Source organism: Adelges cooleyi, unplaced genomic scaffold (genome assembly GCF_023614345.1).
Source record: "Adelges cooleyi isolate 19-005CV unplaced genomic scaffold, UGA_ACOO_1.1 ACOO_flye_CR_arks_rails_tigmint_CR_PRNA_108, whole genome shotgun sequence".
NCBI lineage: Eukaryota > Metazoa > Arthropoda > Insecta > Hemiptera > Adelgidae > Adelges > Adelges cooleyi.
The window spans coordinates 10,933,739-10,952,650 of record NW_026095761.1 but is presented as its reverse complement, the minus strand read 5'-3'; the positions used below and the strand labels follow the sequence as shown (position 1 = coordinate 10,952,650).

General features: G+C 31.2%; 1 protein-coding gene across 1 annotated transcript in view; it reads right to left on the bottom strand.

Annotated features, from left to right (window-relative positions):
• LOC126843533 (dual 3',5'-cyclic-AMP and -GMP phosphodiesterase 11A-like) overlaps positions 1-18,912 on the bottom strand; it is a 55,869-nt gene that overhangs the window by 27,131 nt on the left and 9,826 nt on the right. Inside the window, exon 2 of the mRNA XM_050581120.1 lies at positions 4,534-4,977. Within this exon, the coding sequence (XP_050437077.1) occupies positions 4,534-4,943 (410 nt within the window). The 5' untranslated portion in view covers positions 4,944-4,977. The remainder of the gene's footprint in view (positions 1-4,533; positions 4,978-18,912) is intronic.

The window sequence follows — 18,912 nt, the reverse complement described above, 5'->3', positions numbered from 1 at the left end:
AGATACTTTTAAAAGTAAAAACTATCGGAAATTAATGATTGTATACCAATTTGGGCCTATGTCAAATTAATGATAAATCAACTATAGTTAGGTGTCAACGATTACTAGTTGCTAAAAAATTATGTTTTATGCTACGAATAGAGCTTTTAAAAATGATAAAATATGGTTGACAGTTTATCTAATTTCAAGATAAATGCTTTACTTGTGGGAAAATCTCTTAGTGCGTCATTGCCCGACCAAGAGCCGCAGCTGTTGAATATTATTATCAATCGCTGGTCGTAATTCACACGACAGCGCAAAATATACCATGTGATTGTTGTATTATTATAAATTTGACGCGTGGGTGCAAAAAACAGATATATTACCTATTACCGAGCCGTTATTGTATGCCCGTGTGTCCGATCGTTGCGTTGGCTGGTAATACAATACAATAATAATAATAATAATATAAAATATACACCAGGATCGTCGTTTATTTTACAAACCGAAATTCGTGTCTATTATGCCCGTCAAGCAAACACCGTTTGTGACGGTGAACTCCTACTGAATGCAAAAATGGCATTGAAAACCCCTATGAAAAATACAAATTAACAGTGCACTTGCTCAAAGCATTTGCGGGCCGATTCAAGAACTATTATCATACGTGCACCACTCTATAGTGTAAGGTTTGCGTGTGACGTGTGTGCCAGAGTACCTACACACTTGGACGGGTATACCTACATATGCGTCACACGTTGATAATGTAATTGTCGTGCCGCGTCGGTCGATTAAACGAATTAATCGAAAAACCCGTCTGCCACGTAATACTTACACGTGTGCGAGATACCTTTAGGCAAACGGGGCGAATAATAATAATTTTAGTATCATGTTCACGTTCCAAAGTACGCCCCCGCCCGGGTTTTTTTTTGTCAGTTGTTTTGCAACTATATCACTGTTATTATTTTTAACGTGGCCGCTGTATAAAACGGATTTCGCTGTAATCGGACACTGTGCAAATCTAAAGGTCGGTCGCCGCACTAGATGATTGACTTTATACATTATGTATATCGACTATGAACGGCGGCACAGACTGAACAAACGCCGACAAAATTACCGATATTATTTTTTTCGTCCCATTTTCTTTTTTGGGTTTTTTTACTCGTTCATGCCATCCACGTGACGTCTCGTCTGAGACCCAAAAAAAAAACGCACGACAATAGCGCTAACGTTTATTTTTATTATCCATTTTTTTTTTAATCTAATCTGAAAAATTCTGAGAAAAAACGCTTTGGTAGCGATAGCCCAGCCAATGCCATATTATTGTGGTCTGGTGGCAAGTAAAATAAATTTAATTTATTTTGAAGACTGATTAACTTGAGCTCTGCTGTTGTATAACTATACGCGATTAAAATATTTCTCTATTGAAAATGCATAAATAACAGCGACGAAATTTACTCAAAACTGGTCGACAGACTAAACATCTATGCCTATACAGTCAGGTATGTAAAATAATCCACACACAGACGCCATACTTCATATTACAGTACTAATGGCCACAAAAAGTCGAATTTTTACGGGAAAAAACAACGTTTTCTAGCTATTTAAAAAATCATATAATATTTATTTATAATTTCGTTTCAGATTGATTTCAAATTAAAAATATTTACTAAAAAAATTGTTAAAAAGTTAAATCAAAAAGAAAAAATCAATTTAGTTCAATTTTTTTTTATTATATAAATATTGTCTTATTTTTTTCCAGGACAGGTTTTAATACAAAATTAGTTTTTAAAAAATGTTTTGAAAAATACTTTTTATAATGATAATATATTGTACAATATAACATTTATTTAGACGTGAATATTTTCATTAGTCTTACATTTTTTCAACACTTAAAAATTGTCGCATCTATCGTTTTTGATAATCTCATTCCTTAATAGTACACATCCTTTAAATTAGTTTTACTGAAGATATTTTTAATCTCCATAAAACGAAAAAAAATAATACCCATAAATAAATTATACTTTTTTAATAATTAATTTGTTAAAATTTCTCTGAAATATAGATTAAATTGCAAAAAAAGCAAACTTCTTGTGTATAATTAATCAATCAGGAACAGACTGGACGAGGAGGCTGGTACGTAAATGCTGTCTACATTTGTGAACGAAATTTTAAATTTTCCCAGTCTATCCTTGTCAATCATATGTTACTTTTTAAATTAAAATGTGTTCATTGTAAAACTCATAACATCAACAATATGTGTAAAGGGAAAATCTATTATAATATTCTGAAACATGTTTGTATGTAGGTCAAACGAAACTGGGTTATATTTTTTTATCAATCATATTATTTCAGTTCTCACGAGAATATTTTGTTTACCACACACAACAGAGTGCAATAAACATGTCAAATTACAGATATTGTGGTAAATGGTACTCCAAATGAGTCTTATTGGGTCAATAAATTACAGGAATCGCATGAACCATAAAAAACATTATACCTATATGTATTCGTAGAAAACTGTGTTAACGATTTGTCGGTATATAAAGTATTATGACTGGTCTACTAGCAAAAAAACATTACATCAATTTTAACAGTATACAATATACATGTATTTTAATATCAAAATGGTATTTGTTCTTTTCGTTAGCAATTTACGCCGATATTCCGTTTTCACACAATTATGTGCCCAGAAAAATTAGTTACTATAGTAAATATTTCTTGGATAATTTCTCTGACGGTTAACAATGAACTATAAGTTATAACGCCTAATTCAGATTTTAGAATAATTAATTAAGATATAAATCTATTATTGGATAGCACGTACAAATTAAAATTACAAACGTACAATATTAAGCTTGGCAGATTCTTTATATTATAGAACACATAACAACTTGGCCTGTTAGCATTTTTCCACTTTATTATAACTACACGGCGTATAATAAGGAATATTTTTTAATTTTCAATTTTTTAACTGAACTAGTCTCTATAGTTTATGTGCTTATAGCTTACAACTTAATATGAATACACATCAAAAGCTGGAGGGAAAATGTTTAGCTTAAGGATTTCATGGGATTAAGAGTTTGTTACTCACATTGCTGTCGCTATGGTTACTAACGATATACTAAAGCATTAGGCGATCCTAATACTAGTGGTTTATTTAAATATAAACAACTAATCTAATAATTATAGCTACTCCCTCACAGCAGCGTATGTACGGTGGTTCAAAACAAATATTGGTGTTCCAGATTTTCACCGAGCATTGTGTTTTTAGCGTTAGTATATTTCAATAAATGTTTACGCATAACCAGTTATACCCTAACATGCGTCCAAATTACAAGTTAATTAAAAACACTACTGGAATACTTATGATTGTAGTTATGAACAAATCAATATCCAGTTAGGCCAACTATTAGAATTATACAATAAGTATCTCCATTAAAACATTATATGCTCCAAAAACTATCAAATAAATTATCATCGTATATTATGCTGATTACCTACTTAATAACTGCTTTCATCGCATAATGATCATATTGACCATAAAACCGTGACCAATGTATTCGAACTATAGTACTATATAGGTAGGTCCTTAAATATACATATATAACGTCCACCAGACTATTGGAAATATTTAAATTTTTTTACGGGGTTTAAAGTACCTATTGCATTAACATGACATTACATAGACTACAAATCAAGTTTTCAGACCATTTATTCTAAATCGGTAGTAGTGACACCCAAATGTGTACCTTCTATTTATCAACTATTCACCCTTCTATTCACCCTAGGTGACTATAAGGCTCGATGTTGGTAAAACGCAATGCCAGCAATTTATTAAATCACCTATTTCGCCATCATTAGAAGTAAAAAAAATTAACGTTTAAAATATTTTAAAAATTATTGTTATTTAAAAAAAATGGTAAATATTCAATATACAATGTCATTCAAATTTTATAAATTAATTATCAATTCTAAGCTTAGAAGATTTAGATCGTACAATTTCCAAATATGAAGATTAGTTACCGTTATGAGTTTAAATGTGTCAACAAAATGTGGTTCGTGTTACTCAGACAGGTATTTAAAATTTTTTTACTTACTTAACATTTATTCATAATTAACTTTTTATTTAAATTAAGTTGTTTTCCAAATATATATATATATTATAGAATATAGGTATACGACAATATAATTAATATAATTAGTAAATGATGTTTGCAGAGTCCCGGTATCAAAATGATAAACAATTTGTTTAGATTATTTAACTCATGGAATTATATAAGAAAAACTCATTTTTCAGGTATTATTACAAAGTAGTTTAACATTATGTTTTGAATTTATAGCGAGCAATTGAGTTAAGGACTATATTATGTTCATTTTCTCATTAATAACTATGGTATAATGCGAAGGCGTAAGAAGTGATTTTTTTTTTTAGTGGTTTAAATGTTTATAACAAGTAAGTATACGTATAAGCTATTTGAATGGCTTTCTGCACAAAGTGGAGAAATTTGGAAGCCATAGATAAAAACTTGCTAAAACTGTTCAACATTCACTTACTTTCTCATGTCCTTCAACGATGATCTTCTACTGGTAGAAATTGGCACGTCCTTGCCGATTTCCTGTGTGCGTAGTACGCTCCTAGTCTTAGCCTTAGCAAAGTCGTGTCGTCGACACCGTTTCGAGTTGGTCCGATGTATTTGTGTGACGGACAAGGAGTTATTGCCGTTAACCATTATGCTTGGGGCATTCGGATTAGTGATGGCATCACACCCATTGGCTGGACTTACGTTGCCCGACGATGAGGTAGACGTGGCAGAACTTATGTAGTCGTTAATGTTAAGGAACCCGTGGGATACAAGCCATTTGTTGATGAGGTCGAGTTCGACTTTGCGTAGGAAGTAGTCTTGACAGTGATCGGGATGGCTATCTAGCCATTCCTCCACAACGGATAAAGTTATCAACGTCATTGTTCAAATAGGTTTTCCCATTTTGAGATATCACCTGCGAACAAAATGTTATTCAACGATAAGCACAAACAAGTTTCACATTCGCATAAAAATGTATTTGAAGCTGCATCGTCATAGGTCATACCAGAGTACAGAGTACATAGGTTTTGAGCGCTCAATCAAATAATGTTTTAAATAATACCACTTAGAAATGCCATCTAAATAAAGAACATATATCAACTTTTAGTATTTGTTAAAAAAAAAATCTAACAGACACTGCATTCGAGTATTCGGTGAATTGTTTTTTTAACGAATTTAACATGTCAATAAACTAGATCACTGTAATGTAGCTGGTACAAGAAAGTTGTGGCCGTATACAGTCATTTTGCCAATAAAATATACTACTTACAAACTAAAATGGGGGAGGGCGAGGTAAGTCGATCCGGTAACTGTCGTACAGTTGAGTAACGGTGAGAGGTTTTAAACTAAACACGAGTAGGATTTAGTTTCATCGACGTTTACGGTGCTACTTCAAGACAAGCGATTGAGTTTTAACTTTGTTCGTAGGCGCAACGGTCGACATTTTTATATTACAGGCTTTCAAAATTAAACCCCCTCGATTACTCCTGGTAGTAAAAACGGTCGCCGCGGTCGTTCCTTGTCTGTTTTCGTAATTATTGTACTTAACCGACACGGATAACGGAGACCGTTGTCAATTAGCATAATCGTTATTATTTCTTTAGTACTCGATACTTAAACGGAACCACTGAAAGTATTTTATTACAAACTAAACGAACGAGCTATCGTTTCAAGCATATTCGTATTTCATCGTAAACCATAAGATGTACGTGCAATTTTAAAGATTCACTACGACTCCCACGCAATTGATTTCTATACTACCTTTTGGCTGAGTACACATTCTTTTTAATTTTATCGAATAAAGCCGGATAACGGTAACTTTTTGTGCAAACTTTACGTTGTACGGGTTTTGTGTACTCGCTTGGGTTCGTCGTAGGCTCCGTGTTTGCCTTTTGAAAAAGAAAAAAAACTTATGTTAGGTCGAATACATAATTTCAGCGATGCCACGCGGGTACGTCTTCCCGTAGCTGTTAAACGTCATCTACCTACACGCGACCTAGACGACGGCCGTCTCGGTCCTATAGAGCACACGGCACTCCATTAAAATGAGAATTCCCAAAAGCAATTAAATTTGGATTCAAAATTTTCGACGTCGCCCACGCTGGCACACGGTTCTAAAAAGAAGATGCGGAATACTCTGTGAACTGCAAGCAGGCGAATGACAGAGTGTGGAAGTGGGTCGAACGGCGAAGGGAGAAGAGAATTTCGAAACTGTAACACCCAGTGTCCAGCGTCGGAGTACACATATAAAGCACATTACGGGTGACTCTGACGTCATCAACGAAAAAATAATTGATATTCCGCTGGCAAAGCCGGTACGTTACCTTTATATACATATATAACGACTTTTCCCGTGTGTGCCTGCTGAACAACACCTCTTTTTACTGTAATAACTAATTATGGAAAAAGTTAAATCCCCTATATATATATATATATATATATATATATATATATACACGTTGACTTGATAATTTATCCTAAGCTGTAAATAGTTTAAATATTCATTTTAATACATTTAAACACTTATCTGACTACCGTCATCACTCAATTCACGTACAACACTCGCGTGTCTAATGAAAGTCAGTGGTGAAATTGAATAACGCATCTGAACTCAGTTCCAATGACACGACGAATACCATAAGTGTTTTGAATACTAGCTGACGGATAGTCCAAACAACATCCCATAGGGATAAAAAAATGTTTTCATAATATTTTTTAACAATATTCAAAAGAATAAAAGTGTTCTGAATGTTCAAACTCTTTAAAGATTATTTTATGTGCATATTTAATTTTCGTATGTGATTATTTGGCTATTAATAATTATAATTAACATATATAATAAAATTTGTAATTAACTGATTTCTTCAAATATACTAATTATAATCAAATATTTACAAAAATGTATAAATATATAATATAGCTTGCATAAACAGTAATATATTAAATGAAGAATGAAATAATCGATAGATGGCGGACAAGTATATGTATAGTATAATGTAACATTATAATTAGTATAATGTACTAATAGAAAAAAACTATTTTTGATAAAACTTATTTAATTCATAATAAACGTAGTATACATTTAATGAAAGATCATGATGTATCTCTATTAGGCTAATAATAGTATTCTTCACACGTTTACGAGAATTTAATATTCATACTTGAATTCGCGCAAAGCGTTTAAATATTATGTAATTGTTATTGGCATAACATGTACCTAATATTCTAAATTTACTACTGCAGTGGTTTGAGTGGTTTGACTTTTCAGAGTATTTACGCACTCGGTAAAACGAACTTATTCGATTTCACTTTTCGTTTAGGCAAAACGGACTGACCCCAAAAGTAGGTCGCACAAGCGCTCAATCGCAAACGAGGGGTAAAAATTACTTTTGTATTATTCGCAGATACCAGTCGCCCAGCAGTCGGGATCAAACTTTCCAGCCGCCGTTGTATTGATGTGAATGCCCCTCGTTGCAAATAATGGGGAGGGACAGGAGAGTTCCTGCAGTGGTTCAACGAACTCGACTTATAGTGGCCATAAATCCGGAAGCCCTGTACACGACGGGGAATGGATGTGTGTATCTGTCTAGTCTGTCTTGTTTGCCTAAACGCACTTTGGTGTTAAACAGTCCCTAACACCCTCTGGCCCTTACTTCCACAATTTTTTACCCTTATCTCACACCGAAGCATATATTATTACTTTAACGATCGCATCTACATCATTCTCCGCCCGAACAGCCGGTAAATTGTTATGTGATTTTTTTTCCCCCGAATTTTCCAATCGCCATAATTTTTACACACTTTTACCGCTTTACCCCATTCACTGCCAACCCCAACTGGACTTGACTGTTGATTGCGAAAGTGACACGTGATCACGGCCAGTTAATTTATTTCAAGTTAAAAAAAAAACCCGGTGGCAACTCGATAACGAAATTCCCTTCTTTTCAATTATTAAAATAAATGAATACTAGGCATGAAAATCCTTTGGCAGTTTATCGAAAAAACTATTTTAAATTATTCTTTAGGTATACTTCAACTTTCAGTACCGACAAATTTATGATTTAAAACTCAATACTGACCAAGTTGTTTGGACCATTTAGTTTTTGCCGTGTTTACGAGTATAAAATACAAAACTAATAAAAAAATATAAATGTTATACAGTTTTTTATTCAAAAGTCATAAAACGCCAATAGTTATATTAGAACTGATTTATGTAAACATTTTTTGTCAAAATGATAATATATACAAATGTTGTTCAAACAAACTAAATAAAGTTTACACTGAAATAAAACGTTTATTTTTCTAGAGCTACACAATGTCAATAACACCAATAAACATTTCGTTGATATTATTATTTGTTTTTGCGACAAAACTTTCCGAAAAGTATACCGCCTATACTTTACTTTATAAGTGCACAATGAATATTGTTTCATATTGGTATATCACATAATCGAACAAAAACTTTGTTTACTATTCTCGTATGGATTAATGGATGAGTCATTAATCATCATTTCAAAGACTTAGTCTATAGTCAAATAAAAAATAAAGTCAAGTCTGCGTCAAACTTTAAAAACCTTTAAACACTAATAAGTTTTAAGTGTATACTATCCAAGTGTTATACTGAAGTGTATGAATCGTCCAAACACCATATGTTTCTTTTTTTCATTAACAGTGGACAGCATTCAGTGCCCTTTCCAAACGTTAGATAAAGTTGTCAAAAGAAAAATCATGTAGCCATAACCTATACTGGACACCATTTATTATCGTCTAACGGACATGGATAGCCGCTCGCCGTTAATGTAAATAGAAAAGCCTTGATAACACTTATACGTTGCACACGAATTTCCTTGGAAATCTCTGGAGATCAACAAAGAGAGATAAATATTTGTGTATGCACTATGAACACCCTATAACTTACTTAAGTCTCTCCTGAGTCTATATGTGACATTTTATAAATGAATTGTCTGGTATATTACTTACTAGGTACAAAAAATGTTGGTAAATTAAAATCCCATAGTTGTCATATATATTAATTTTTAGCTCCCTAAACTTAACTGATACTGTCTATGTGACAACATAGATAATATTATAATTTTGTTTTACATGGCAAAATTGCATAATATCATACAATGTATATTGCAATTAATTATTACTTACTTAGTTTGTTGCCTTATCTCAGTCTTATTTTATTATTCACAGAAGGCAAACTTTTATCATTATTTCTTATAACTTTCTTGAAAGTTGCCTTGTTTATTGGTTGTAATAAAAATAATAAAGACAATTTGGAATTCTTTAATTTTTAACTACACAAAAGTATTCAAAAAATGTTTTATAGAAACATATTTTTGATTAAAGGAGTGTATTGTGATATTCTCAGAACCCTTTAACGAACATCTTAAATCATAGATAGATAATAATATGCTATTACACTAAGCCCTAGACATAACAGTCAATACATAAACGAAATTTAATATTCCACTATTACTTATACCTAACCCATAACCCGAATAGATTCAATTTATAAATAATATTCGATGTATATATTTTAAATGTCCATATCCTAACAACTCAAGCATAATACGATTATTGAAAACATAAATTTAGACAGGCGGTACCATCCGAAAAAATTCGACATGATTTATGACCCCATATCATTTGCGGGCCGAAGGAAACGGTTGAGGAAGCACAATCTGTTTTCCACCTTATTTCCCAATATCTCCAACGGTGTTTGATAAATTGGAAGAATTTTTTCACGCCGTCAATTATTTACACGTACGTTTCGATAAGTTTGTTAAAAAAATTGAAAAAAAAACACCTGCAAATGGATTAAAACTAAATATTGACGAATTTTATTTGATACCACTACAATAATAAATATTTATTCAAAGGTAAAAAAAAATATCCAACAATAAAAACATGTCATTGTAAAAACAATGGACCGCATCGAAGCTAATATTATGGATTTTTCTAAGTTCGGTCACGAGTAAAGGTGTAGGCGTTTAACGGCTCCCTCTTGGTGTTAAATTACACTATCCTGACATTTTACAATAAGCGTTACCGTCACGTGGCAAAAAAAAAATGTTCGCCCATTTATTACTTGCAACTTGTAGGATAACACAAGAACAGTTTAACATTATTGTTGTAAAAGTTTCTCAGAAATTCAGTCAAAGATATCTTTAAACCATACGCTAGAAGGATAAAAATAAAAACCTAACTAACGCGTGTGTATATCTGTCAATTCGACGGAAATATTCAACACACACCGTGCTCATTGAAGTATATTTAAATGCAATTTACTAGAGATTTTGTTAGAAAAAAATCGGCAAAACAAATATAATATAGTGTTTTCATTAAAATAAGATGAACGAAAAATCTTTACGACCAACCGACTTTTAATGATAATAATAAATACACATACCACGTGACTTAATACCAGTTGTTATGTTCGTAAAAAAATTGTTAACGATATTTTAAATTAAAATAATACTTTGACAACCTATGGTAGTTTTATGGAGTACGTATGACTTTATGATCGTTTCACCCACAAAACCCGTACGATTTTTCTGAATCTAGGTATGTCATAAATTTATTTTCGCATATTTTATACTTAGTGTTTGAGAAAACAGTGTTTTTCCCGAGCACCATCGCATTGTGTGGTTACGACTTACTGCTTAACAACCGTAGATAAGTTTCCGTATTGCGTCGTTGTCGACAAAAAAAAATACAATATATTTTCTGCGATTCGTAAAAACGTGTATAATAAATGTTCAAACTTATCCCACTTAACCACAGGGCTTTACACTTTTTTATTCCCACCATTAAAAAACATAAAGAAGAAAAAAACCCATAGCTTCGGTTACTTGCTCGCGTTCTTCGCGAAGACGACGTAAAGCCATTTCTTTGTTGTGCAGATAATAAAGAAGGCATAAGTGCATTCTCGATAACGTTTGCCCATGCACGTATAACGGATTATATATTATGGCGGTTTCTTAAACCTTCATAGAGCGCTCGGCGTGTACGCTCTGACGTCTTCTACCTACGACAGGCATGTCATCGAACATATGACTAGGGATCAACACGTCGGAATTTTTCCTAAACACGTTGGTCATTATATGATGCTGGGCAAAAAACGGGATTTTTCTAGAACCTTGAAAAATAATAAGAGTATTTATAACGAAATCATTTTTGATAGAAACCGCCGCCTGAAAACTGCGACTTACTTACAGTAATAATAATATTCATATCGCACCAACGAAAATACCTGATCATCGGAAGCGATTTTTCACGTCCAAGGACTTTGCAGTCAAGGTCACGCAAAAATGATATCGGGTTATTACAACTCGACGGTAACTACGCAGCAACAGCCAATTCATTTTGTACGGTTTTTTTTTTGCTCCATTGTCACAAGATTGTTGCCTACCGAATTTTAATAGGATTGGCCGTTACACTAAATGGAAGCACACTGTTTTTAGAGTGTGATGTAATAAAATAATTTCAAGCAGACGTGTAAAGAATAAAATATGATGATTGCGGGTGTTGTTATCGTTTTCTTAGCAAGGTCAACTCGGATTTCCGTACCGCGACCACTTAACGGACATTATTTTCTTTCCCGGCCCTAGTGTAAACGATCTAACCCCCCCGCACTGTTTGGACTTAAGTATAACGACGACACGTCGAATCAAAAGACTCACTTCGCGGGATTCTACCTTTGATATAGGTACTATTGTTGTAAAGACCGTGCTTAGTGAAAGTCACATATTGTAGATCATCTAACGATCACAATAGAACCAATATCTCATATAACATACCCAACATTCACCGATTCAAAATAAATAAGTCATTAAATCTACAAAAGTATTATTTTTTATAAACGCGTGGGTTGCCAATCGCACGGACTAGATAAATCAAACTTTAATCGTCCCCTAAATTATCGTTCAATAAAAATTAACAGGGTTTTGGTAATTAACATTCTACTACATACTTATATAGACAGTCAAAATGTTTAACTATGTAACGATAATATTTTCAAGCTCCAAGCTTTCCATGTAGTGGTTAAACCGATACTTCAGGTTTTTTTCATCGGTTCCCAACAAAGTATCTTTTTAAGAGTTAGTTCATTACTTTTAAAGAAAACTAGCGATCGTCCTCACTCCATTCGGTATTGTATTTTTATTACCTACGTTTTGATCTTCAATTTAAACTTTTATAGCGAAAACTATAAAATCAAATCTAGATAAAAGATCTGAAATAATTTTAGCTTTTTTCAATAAGAAACTTAAAAAATTCTAAGTAAATATTTACATTTGAAATAACAATAGTTCCACGAATAAAACCAACAATAAACTCAATATCTTTGACATAAAATGATTGGGTATAAAAAAAAGTAAGTACTTGTTTCACAAAATAATTCTACTAACAACAGATAATATGTAATACGACACAAGCTTTCTTACTTCGTTATCTTGAAATGGTCTTTGATGTTAGTTGAATGAACTCTAGAGTGGCTAACACGATTTAGAAACTTGTTTTGGATTTTAAAACAATGATTAGTACATCTGAAAAAAATGAAACCTAGCAAGAAGACAAATCCATACCAAACATATTGAACGAAATAATAATTTGTTCTGTACAAAATTGTAATAATTCTTTGGTGTTCTTAATTGAGTAAAATAAAGCAATATTCGTATGGAATGGCATCAAAATTACTAAGTATGCATTTTTTGTAGCTCTAATAGTTCTATCTAAATTTTTTTTTTTTACATATTTTTTCCCAAACGGATTACTGTTATATCTTTATTCCTATTACATTTTCCTAATGATTACGAACGAAAATATAGTATTAAAATACGTATAATTATAAAGCACCCGTTGTTTTTCTGTTATTCTCCCATACGCTCTAAGGAGGTAAAACATGATAAAGAAAAGTGGCTTTTTTAATGATTGATGATTAAAATATGGTTTTTTACCGCTTTGCTAATGCGTTTCTTATTTTTTTTTAAATATTATACAATAGTAATGTTGAATATTTTTTGCAATTGTAACAGATTTATAATATAATTCTATAATATCATGGCCATATTATTTTCAAATCATAAAATTAAGTTCAGAATTTAGGTTAAGCCAAAAATAATAAACTGCTTTCTACCGAATATTAACGAGACAACACCAACGATTTTTATCATTGTAAATATGATTTAAATGAAGAATCCTTTAAAAATAAATGATTAAAACATAATATTTAAATGCTATTTTATATTGAAATAAAAACGTTTAGCATAAACATACGCACATAAAATAACATCTCTATTTGTATGTACCAAACCAAATTATAATGTGTGTTACTAATATTTCATACATTATTTTGATTTCCTACTAAAATAATATGCAAAAATATTGTGACAACTTTTATAAATTATTATATTTTTAATAAGATTTAATTTCAAGATATTTTCGAAGTGTGTTATTGCTGAGCGGGATTGAATTAGAATTATAACTATGATTTGCTGGAATATAAATTATTATTAGGGATTATTGATCGGGGAAAAAACGTTGTAAAACGAACGCGAGTGCTCTTAAACAATTCTCCTCGTACATATATATATATATATATAAATATTGTGTACAACAGAAACGGATATTAATATTATTGTCTGGGACGTCGAAGGAGAAAGGAGACATTTCAAGTTCAAAACTATCATTAATGAAATTATTATTTGTTTCGATCTTGTTCATTTGTTATATCGTTGAAAATGATCAGAACACTTTTTTTTCCTATCAGGTTAAACTTATAAATTGGTATTGTCATACGTCAAAAGTTTAGGTCTCAAATATTTTTCACATAACATGCACCGTTTTCGCTGTCAAGGCGGTAATTTTTCATTGAATTCTTCTGAAACTGACGGGCATTTCGTTAAAAAGCTACAAACGGGCAATAATTTACAGACATTTTTAGACAGCATAACTTAAATAATATTATATACAAACAATAAATTTCCAACATGAGAGCTAATGCAGACATTGTGTGTTCAAAGGAGACATTTTTACTGTGTATTCTTCGCACACATTACAAACGAATTTTCACTGGTCTGTAAATTATAGTAAACATTTTATTTTAGCCGCGTTACGCAAACAAAGTGACATTTTTACTGACCAGGCATGAAGAATAATTTAAAAAAAACAAACACAACAGTCTTACGGTATTAAATCACAATCAGACACTCTACAGATTAACACAGTATACTACGCATTATTTCAAAAACTCTTAAAGATCAAAACGAAAATTGTTACACTTATAAATTTAAATTTGTTCTGTATATTATTCTCAAATAATAATGTATTTCGACTTGTCGTATAGTTATACATTTATTCGAGAAAACTATTTTAAAAAACAAAGCGCCAAAATATATTAATCAATTTTAATAATATAAATATTTCATTTTATTTTCTTCGCAACTGACTTTTATTTTGTTCATAATATAATACCGAGTTTATCGTGATAAATCTTACGAGTTATTCTGACAGATCATCGTGATTACATCCTACTTAGGGAAATTAAATTCATATTATATTATTCTCGAGTCAATTGGTGTACAGTAAGAAAATACAGAGGAAGAAATATTTTTGACATCGGTGAAATATGGTAACAAATTGCGGTACATTTTCAGATTTAATTATCTATGTTGACCATTGCTGTGTGTTTGACTATAAAGTGTCAAATGTAAATATTGAAAACACCCTTAAAATGAGGGTATCATTATGCGAGGTAGCGTACTTATGTATAATTGATGACGGCGTTCGTGGTGGAAGAAACGAACAAACCGCAAGTGTATTCAAAACAAAAACTTATAACATCATAATAACATTATTATGTGTGTAGGTAAACAACATGAAACGTGACCAATGTGATCACGTTGGGTTGTTGTATAAACGGGTGGGACGAGGAAAATATTATTCGGGCCACATCACATAACTTCTGGTTGGGCTTATATCCAATACAAGTACACTCTGCCGCATATAGCGCGTTTAACTTTACATCCGTATTGACGTCATTGGAAAGTTTTCATAAGCCGATTGCGTTCCTTGTTTGTTTTGTTACGAAACCGAGGTACTTTAAATTATTTATTATGAAGTGTTAATTAACGCCAATCTTAATACAACACCTATACACAACGATCTGAACCGTATTGGAAATCTCGACCAAGGTAGTAAAATGTTATTTCGCTCTGAGAAACTCGAAGCCGTATTGTGTTACATTGTGTAACGATTGAAAAAAAAACATAATAATGAGAATAAGCTAACTTCCAATATCGTTAAATAAAATTGCATAACGAAAAAGTATAGAAAGAAAATATGTATAAACAATAACGTTTTACAAAGTTGACTTGTGTTTGCACATCACACTCGTCATAACGCTCAAGAAGTTACTATCGGATATTAAAATCTTATGTTTGAGCTGTATAGAGTTTCGCATTGTCGAGTTGCACGTGTGTTCAGTTTTAAGTGTACTTATGTTAGTTATAGCGCAGCACATGGCGTTTTTGTTTCTGTGTTTTTTTTTTCAAGGCACCAGAAAATTTCGTCGCGTTCAAAGGCAATCCCCGCATGCCCCCGCACAATAGAATAGAATATGCATCTCGTGCGACCCCAGTGAAACGTGTATTTTTGTACATATGATATAATATAATATGCAAATGCACATGAAAGCCCTTGAAAACTACAGTGATAGATAAACATCTGGCCACGGGTACACCGCTTGGTTTTGCCAGTGTACGTACGAACAGCTATTACATAGAAGGGTCGTCCCTTGGTCCCGTTTTACCTATATTTTCACCACGACCATTCGAGTATGAGTTCACTCTAATGGTCGTAGCTGTCATCATACACTCATACAATCCATCGGTTGCACGTCTTGTAATAGTTGGTACAACCGATCGATGCAATTATTTATATTCGAGCAAACAAATACTAAGAATAGAAATCTGATCGCTCTTCGAGATCAACAGTAAAATTTTAACGATAATTGTAATTTGTATCTTATTTCCTATCACGTTGAAAACAAGATGCTCCAGCTAGCTTCACGTGTAAAACGACCGTGTGCCAATTTTTCTTCACTAAACAATACTACTATCAAATACTGGTTTGATTGATTGCCATAGACAGTTTCACAAATTATAGTAAGTTTTGGTGTGAAAAAAGAAAAAACACCAACTCGGGCCATCTCTTGACGTTTTATTTTTTATAATGCACAAGTTTTTATTATGACATCAATCAAACTATACGGAACCCATAAACTCGGCTTACGCTAAAACTATTCATCCATTAAATTCTAACCAATTTAATAAAATACCTGTGTAACCGTTAAGTTTTCCTGGATTTATACCCAAAACGACACTGTCTAACTAATTTAATACATTGTATGATTGATGCGTTGTTTTTATTAAAAAAGAAAACTGACGTGATATTATAATAATATTATGTTTGCAAGGGTAGGATTTTGTAAGGGTAGGTACACAATTATGTAAAAAGTCTGTGGCGTTATTTCTGCTTATTAGTCGAGCTTTTAGAAGTGCAATATTTAAAAAAAAATGTCAGTCTTTAAACTCTATACATTTTTAAAATACGCTTTTCTAGTAAAACATTAAGCCTTATGTTCTTTAGTAGGATATACAATAACTTTCCAAGAATATTAAGATAATAGTGGTCGTTTCACTAAATATTTTATTATAATTGGATTTCCATTATAATTGGCTCGAACATCGCTATAGGGTACCAAAGGTGCGTATGAGAGAGGTAAAAACTGGAATTGTTGAAGCAAATAACTTAATTCTTCTATATTGTTATCTGTATGTTATCAATTGAAAGTTCTAATCAATTTAACTACCAAACCGAAATCAGAAAACATAATAACCATATAGTCTGATCTCACATTGGTATTTAATACAAAACTAATAAAACATAGATATTCGAAGTTAATAATACTAATTAAAAAATAACTTAAAAATCCTGTAAGATATTTCATTGAACTTTACGAAAATGAGATTAGGTATAATAATTGATCGAAATAATATTTGTATTATTTATTAATATTAATGAATTAAACTGACAAAAATCGGTCTAAGAATCTAAAAATATGTATTTGGGTTAGATGGCCGGTCATAAATGATTTGAAGTAATAATTTGAAGTTAAACGATTACATACATATTAATTATACTAGCTGCTTATAGTAATCGGTTTAGAAATATCAAACAAAATATTATGCATTTTCATTGGCTAAGAACGCTCAGCTGTTTTCGCAAATATTACATTTTAAGATTTTTACCTAAAAAACTAATAACTGTAATGTGGCTGTTCAGTAATAAAATTATACGTTTTTTAATTATTATTTACCAACAGTTATTTATATATTTGCTAAAAAAAACAACGTTATTTCAAATAAGTAACGTTTCATTGAATTATAATCAAAAACTTGAATTGTGATTTTCTTCAATTTAATAAAGCTATAGTGTATATAATTTGCGTTAATTAGGTAGCAATTAAATTGGTTAAAGTTTACACAAGATGGCCGGGGTTTGGCCTGCTTCCAGAAGTCAAAACAGACCTTACAAAAACAATTTCAGTTTTGCTGATAATTTATAAATAAATATGATCATTTTGTATACAAAAATATTAATAAATTATGATATAATATATTTTTATATATCCATATTGTTAAGTATAATTATTTTTAAAATGAACACCCACTATATTTTATGATTTATCAAAGGGTTCGGTGTAGGTAATTGTTGTCAGAATGTATACTATGACAGTATTAATCAAGTGTCGGTAGAAATATCCAGGTGACTGATTAGTCAGTGCTCATCCTATTAATTACTTTCTGCATTTCCGTTAGCGATAATGAATCGCTAAATGAGATATTAAGTGAATTGCAGATTGTGTAAATCGAGTTACTGAAATTAGATTTATAATATATTATTTGAAATTAATTACCTTGTTTTATAATTAAATAAATATTATTTTGAATAATTTTGAATAGAACAAAATGGAGACGATTATAATATAGAAAATTTAATTTATTTGGAATAATTCACAAAATGTCTTGTTAAATAAATAATGAACTATATTAATGTTAAGTTATGCAAAACTTTATTAGTTGTATAAACCGTATATTTTGAACAAATTACAGTAGTACATTAAATTAAATATTATATAAAACATAATGATTATAATTTTTAAACATTCTATTTTATAAATACAAGGTTTTATTTTTTAATCAAAGTATAAAATTGAATTTATTAATCTGAAAATTTTAAAATAAACCGTCAAATACACTCTGAGAATTACTTAGGAAAATATATAAAATGATTGACGGCTATTTAATTTAATAGATTTACTGTGAAAAAATCGAAAATAATTTCACTAAAATTTATATTTTCTTTTTTATATCCACCTAAAATAAGGTACCTAATTTAAATGTATTTTCCGCGTTGCTCTAATTTGAAGGTATAATCGCAAAATAATAGAAATAATTACAAGTTAAAAAAAAATGTTTGATCCAGACTACCGATTTGGTTTATAAAAAATATAGTACTTAGGTAATAGTGTTCCGTTTTTGCTTTATTTAAAGTAGCCTCACACAGAACGGTGGTTATCAAATCTGAGAATTCAACGAGTTTGGCCGTTTATTCGGTAGATGTTTAGTGTATATTTTGTCTGTGCTTAATTATTAACTATTTTTCCACATTTCCTCTAATCGTTAGACTTTATTCACTTTTATTATTTCCTATGTCTAACTGAAAACAAATAGTATATATTAGTGGATATTTTGTGAAGAAAAAAACACCAGACAGAGGA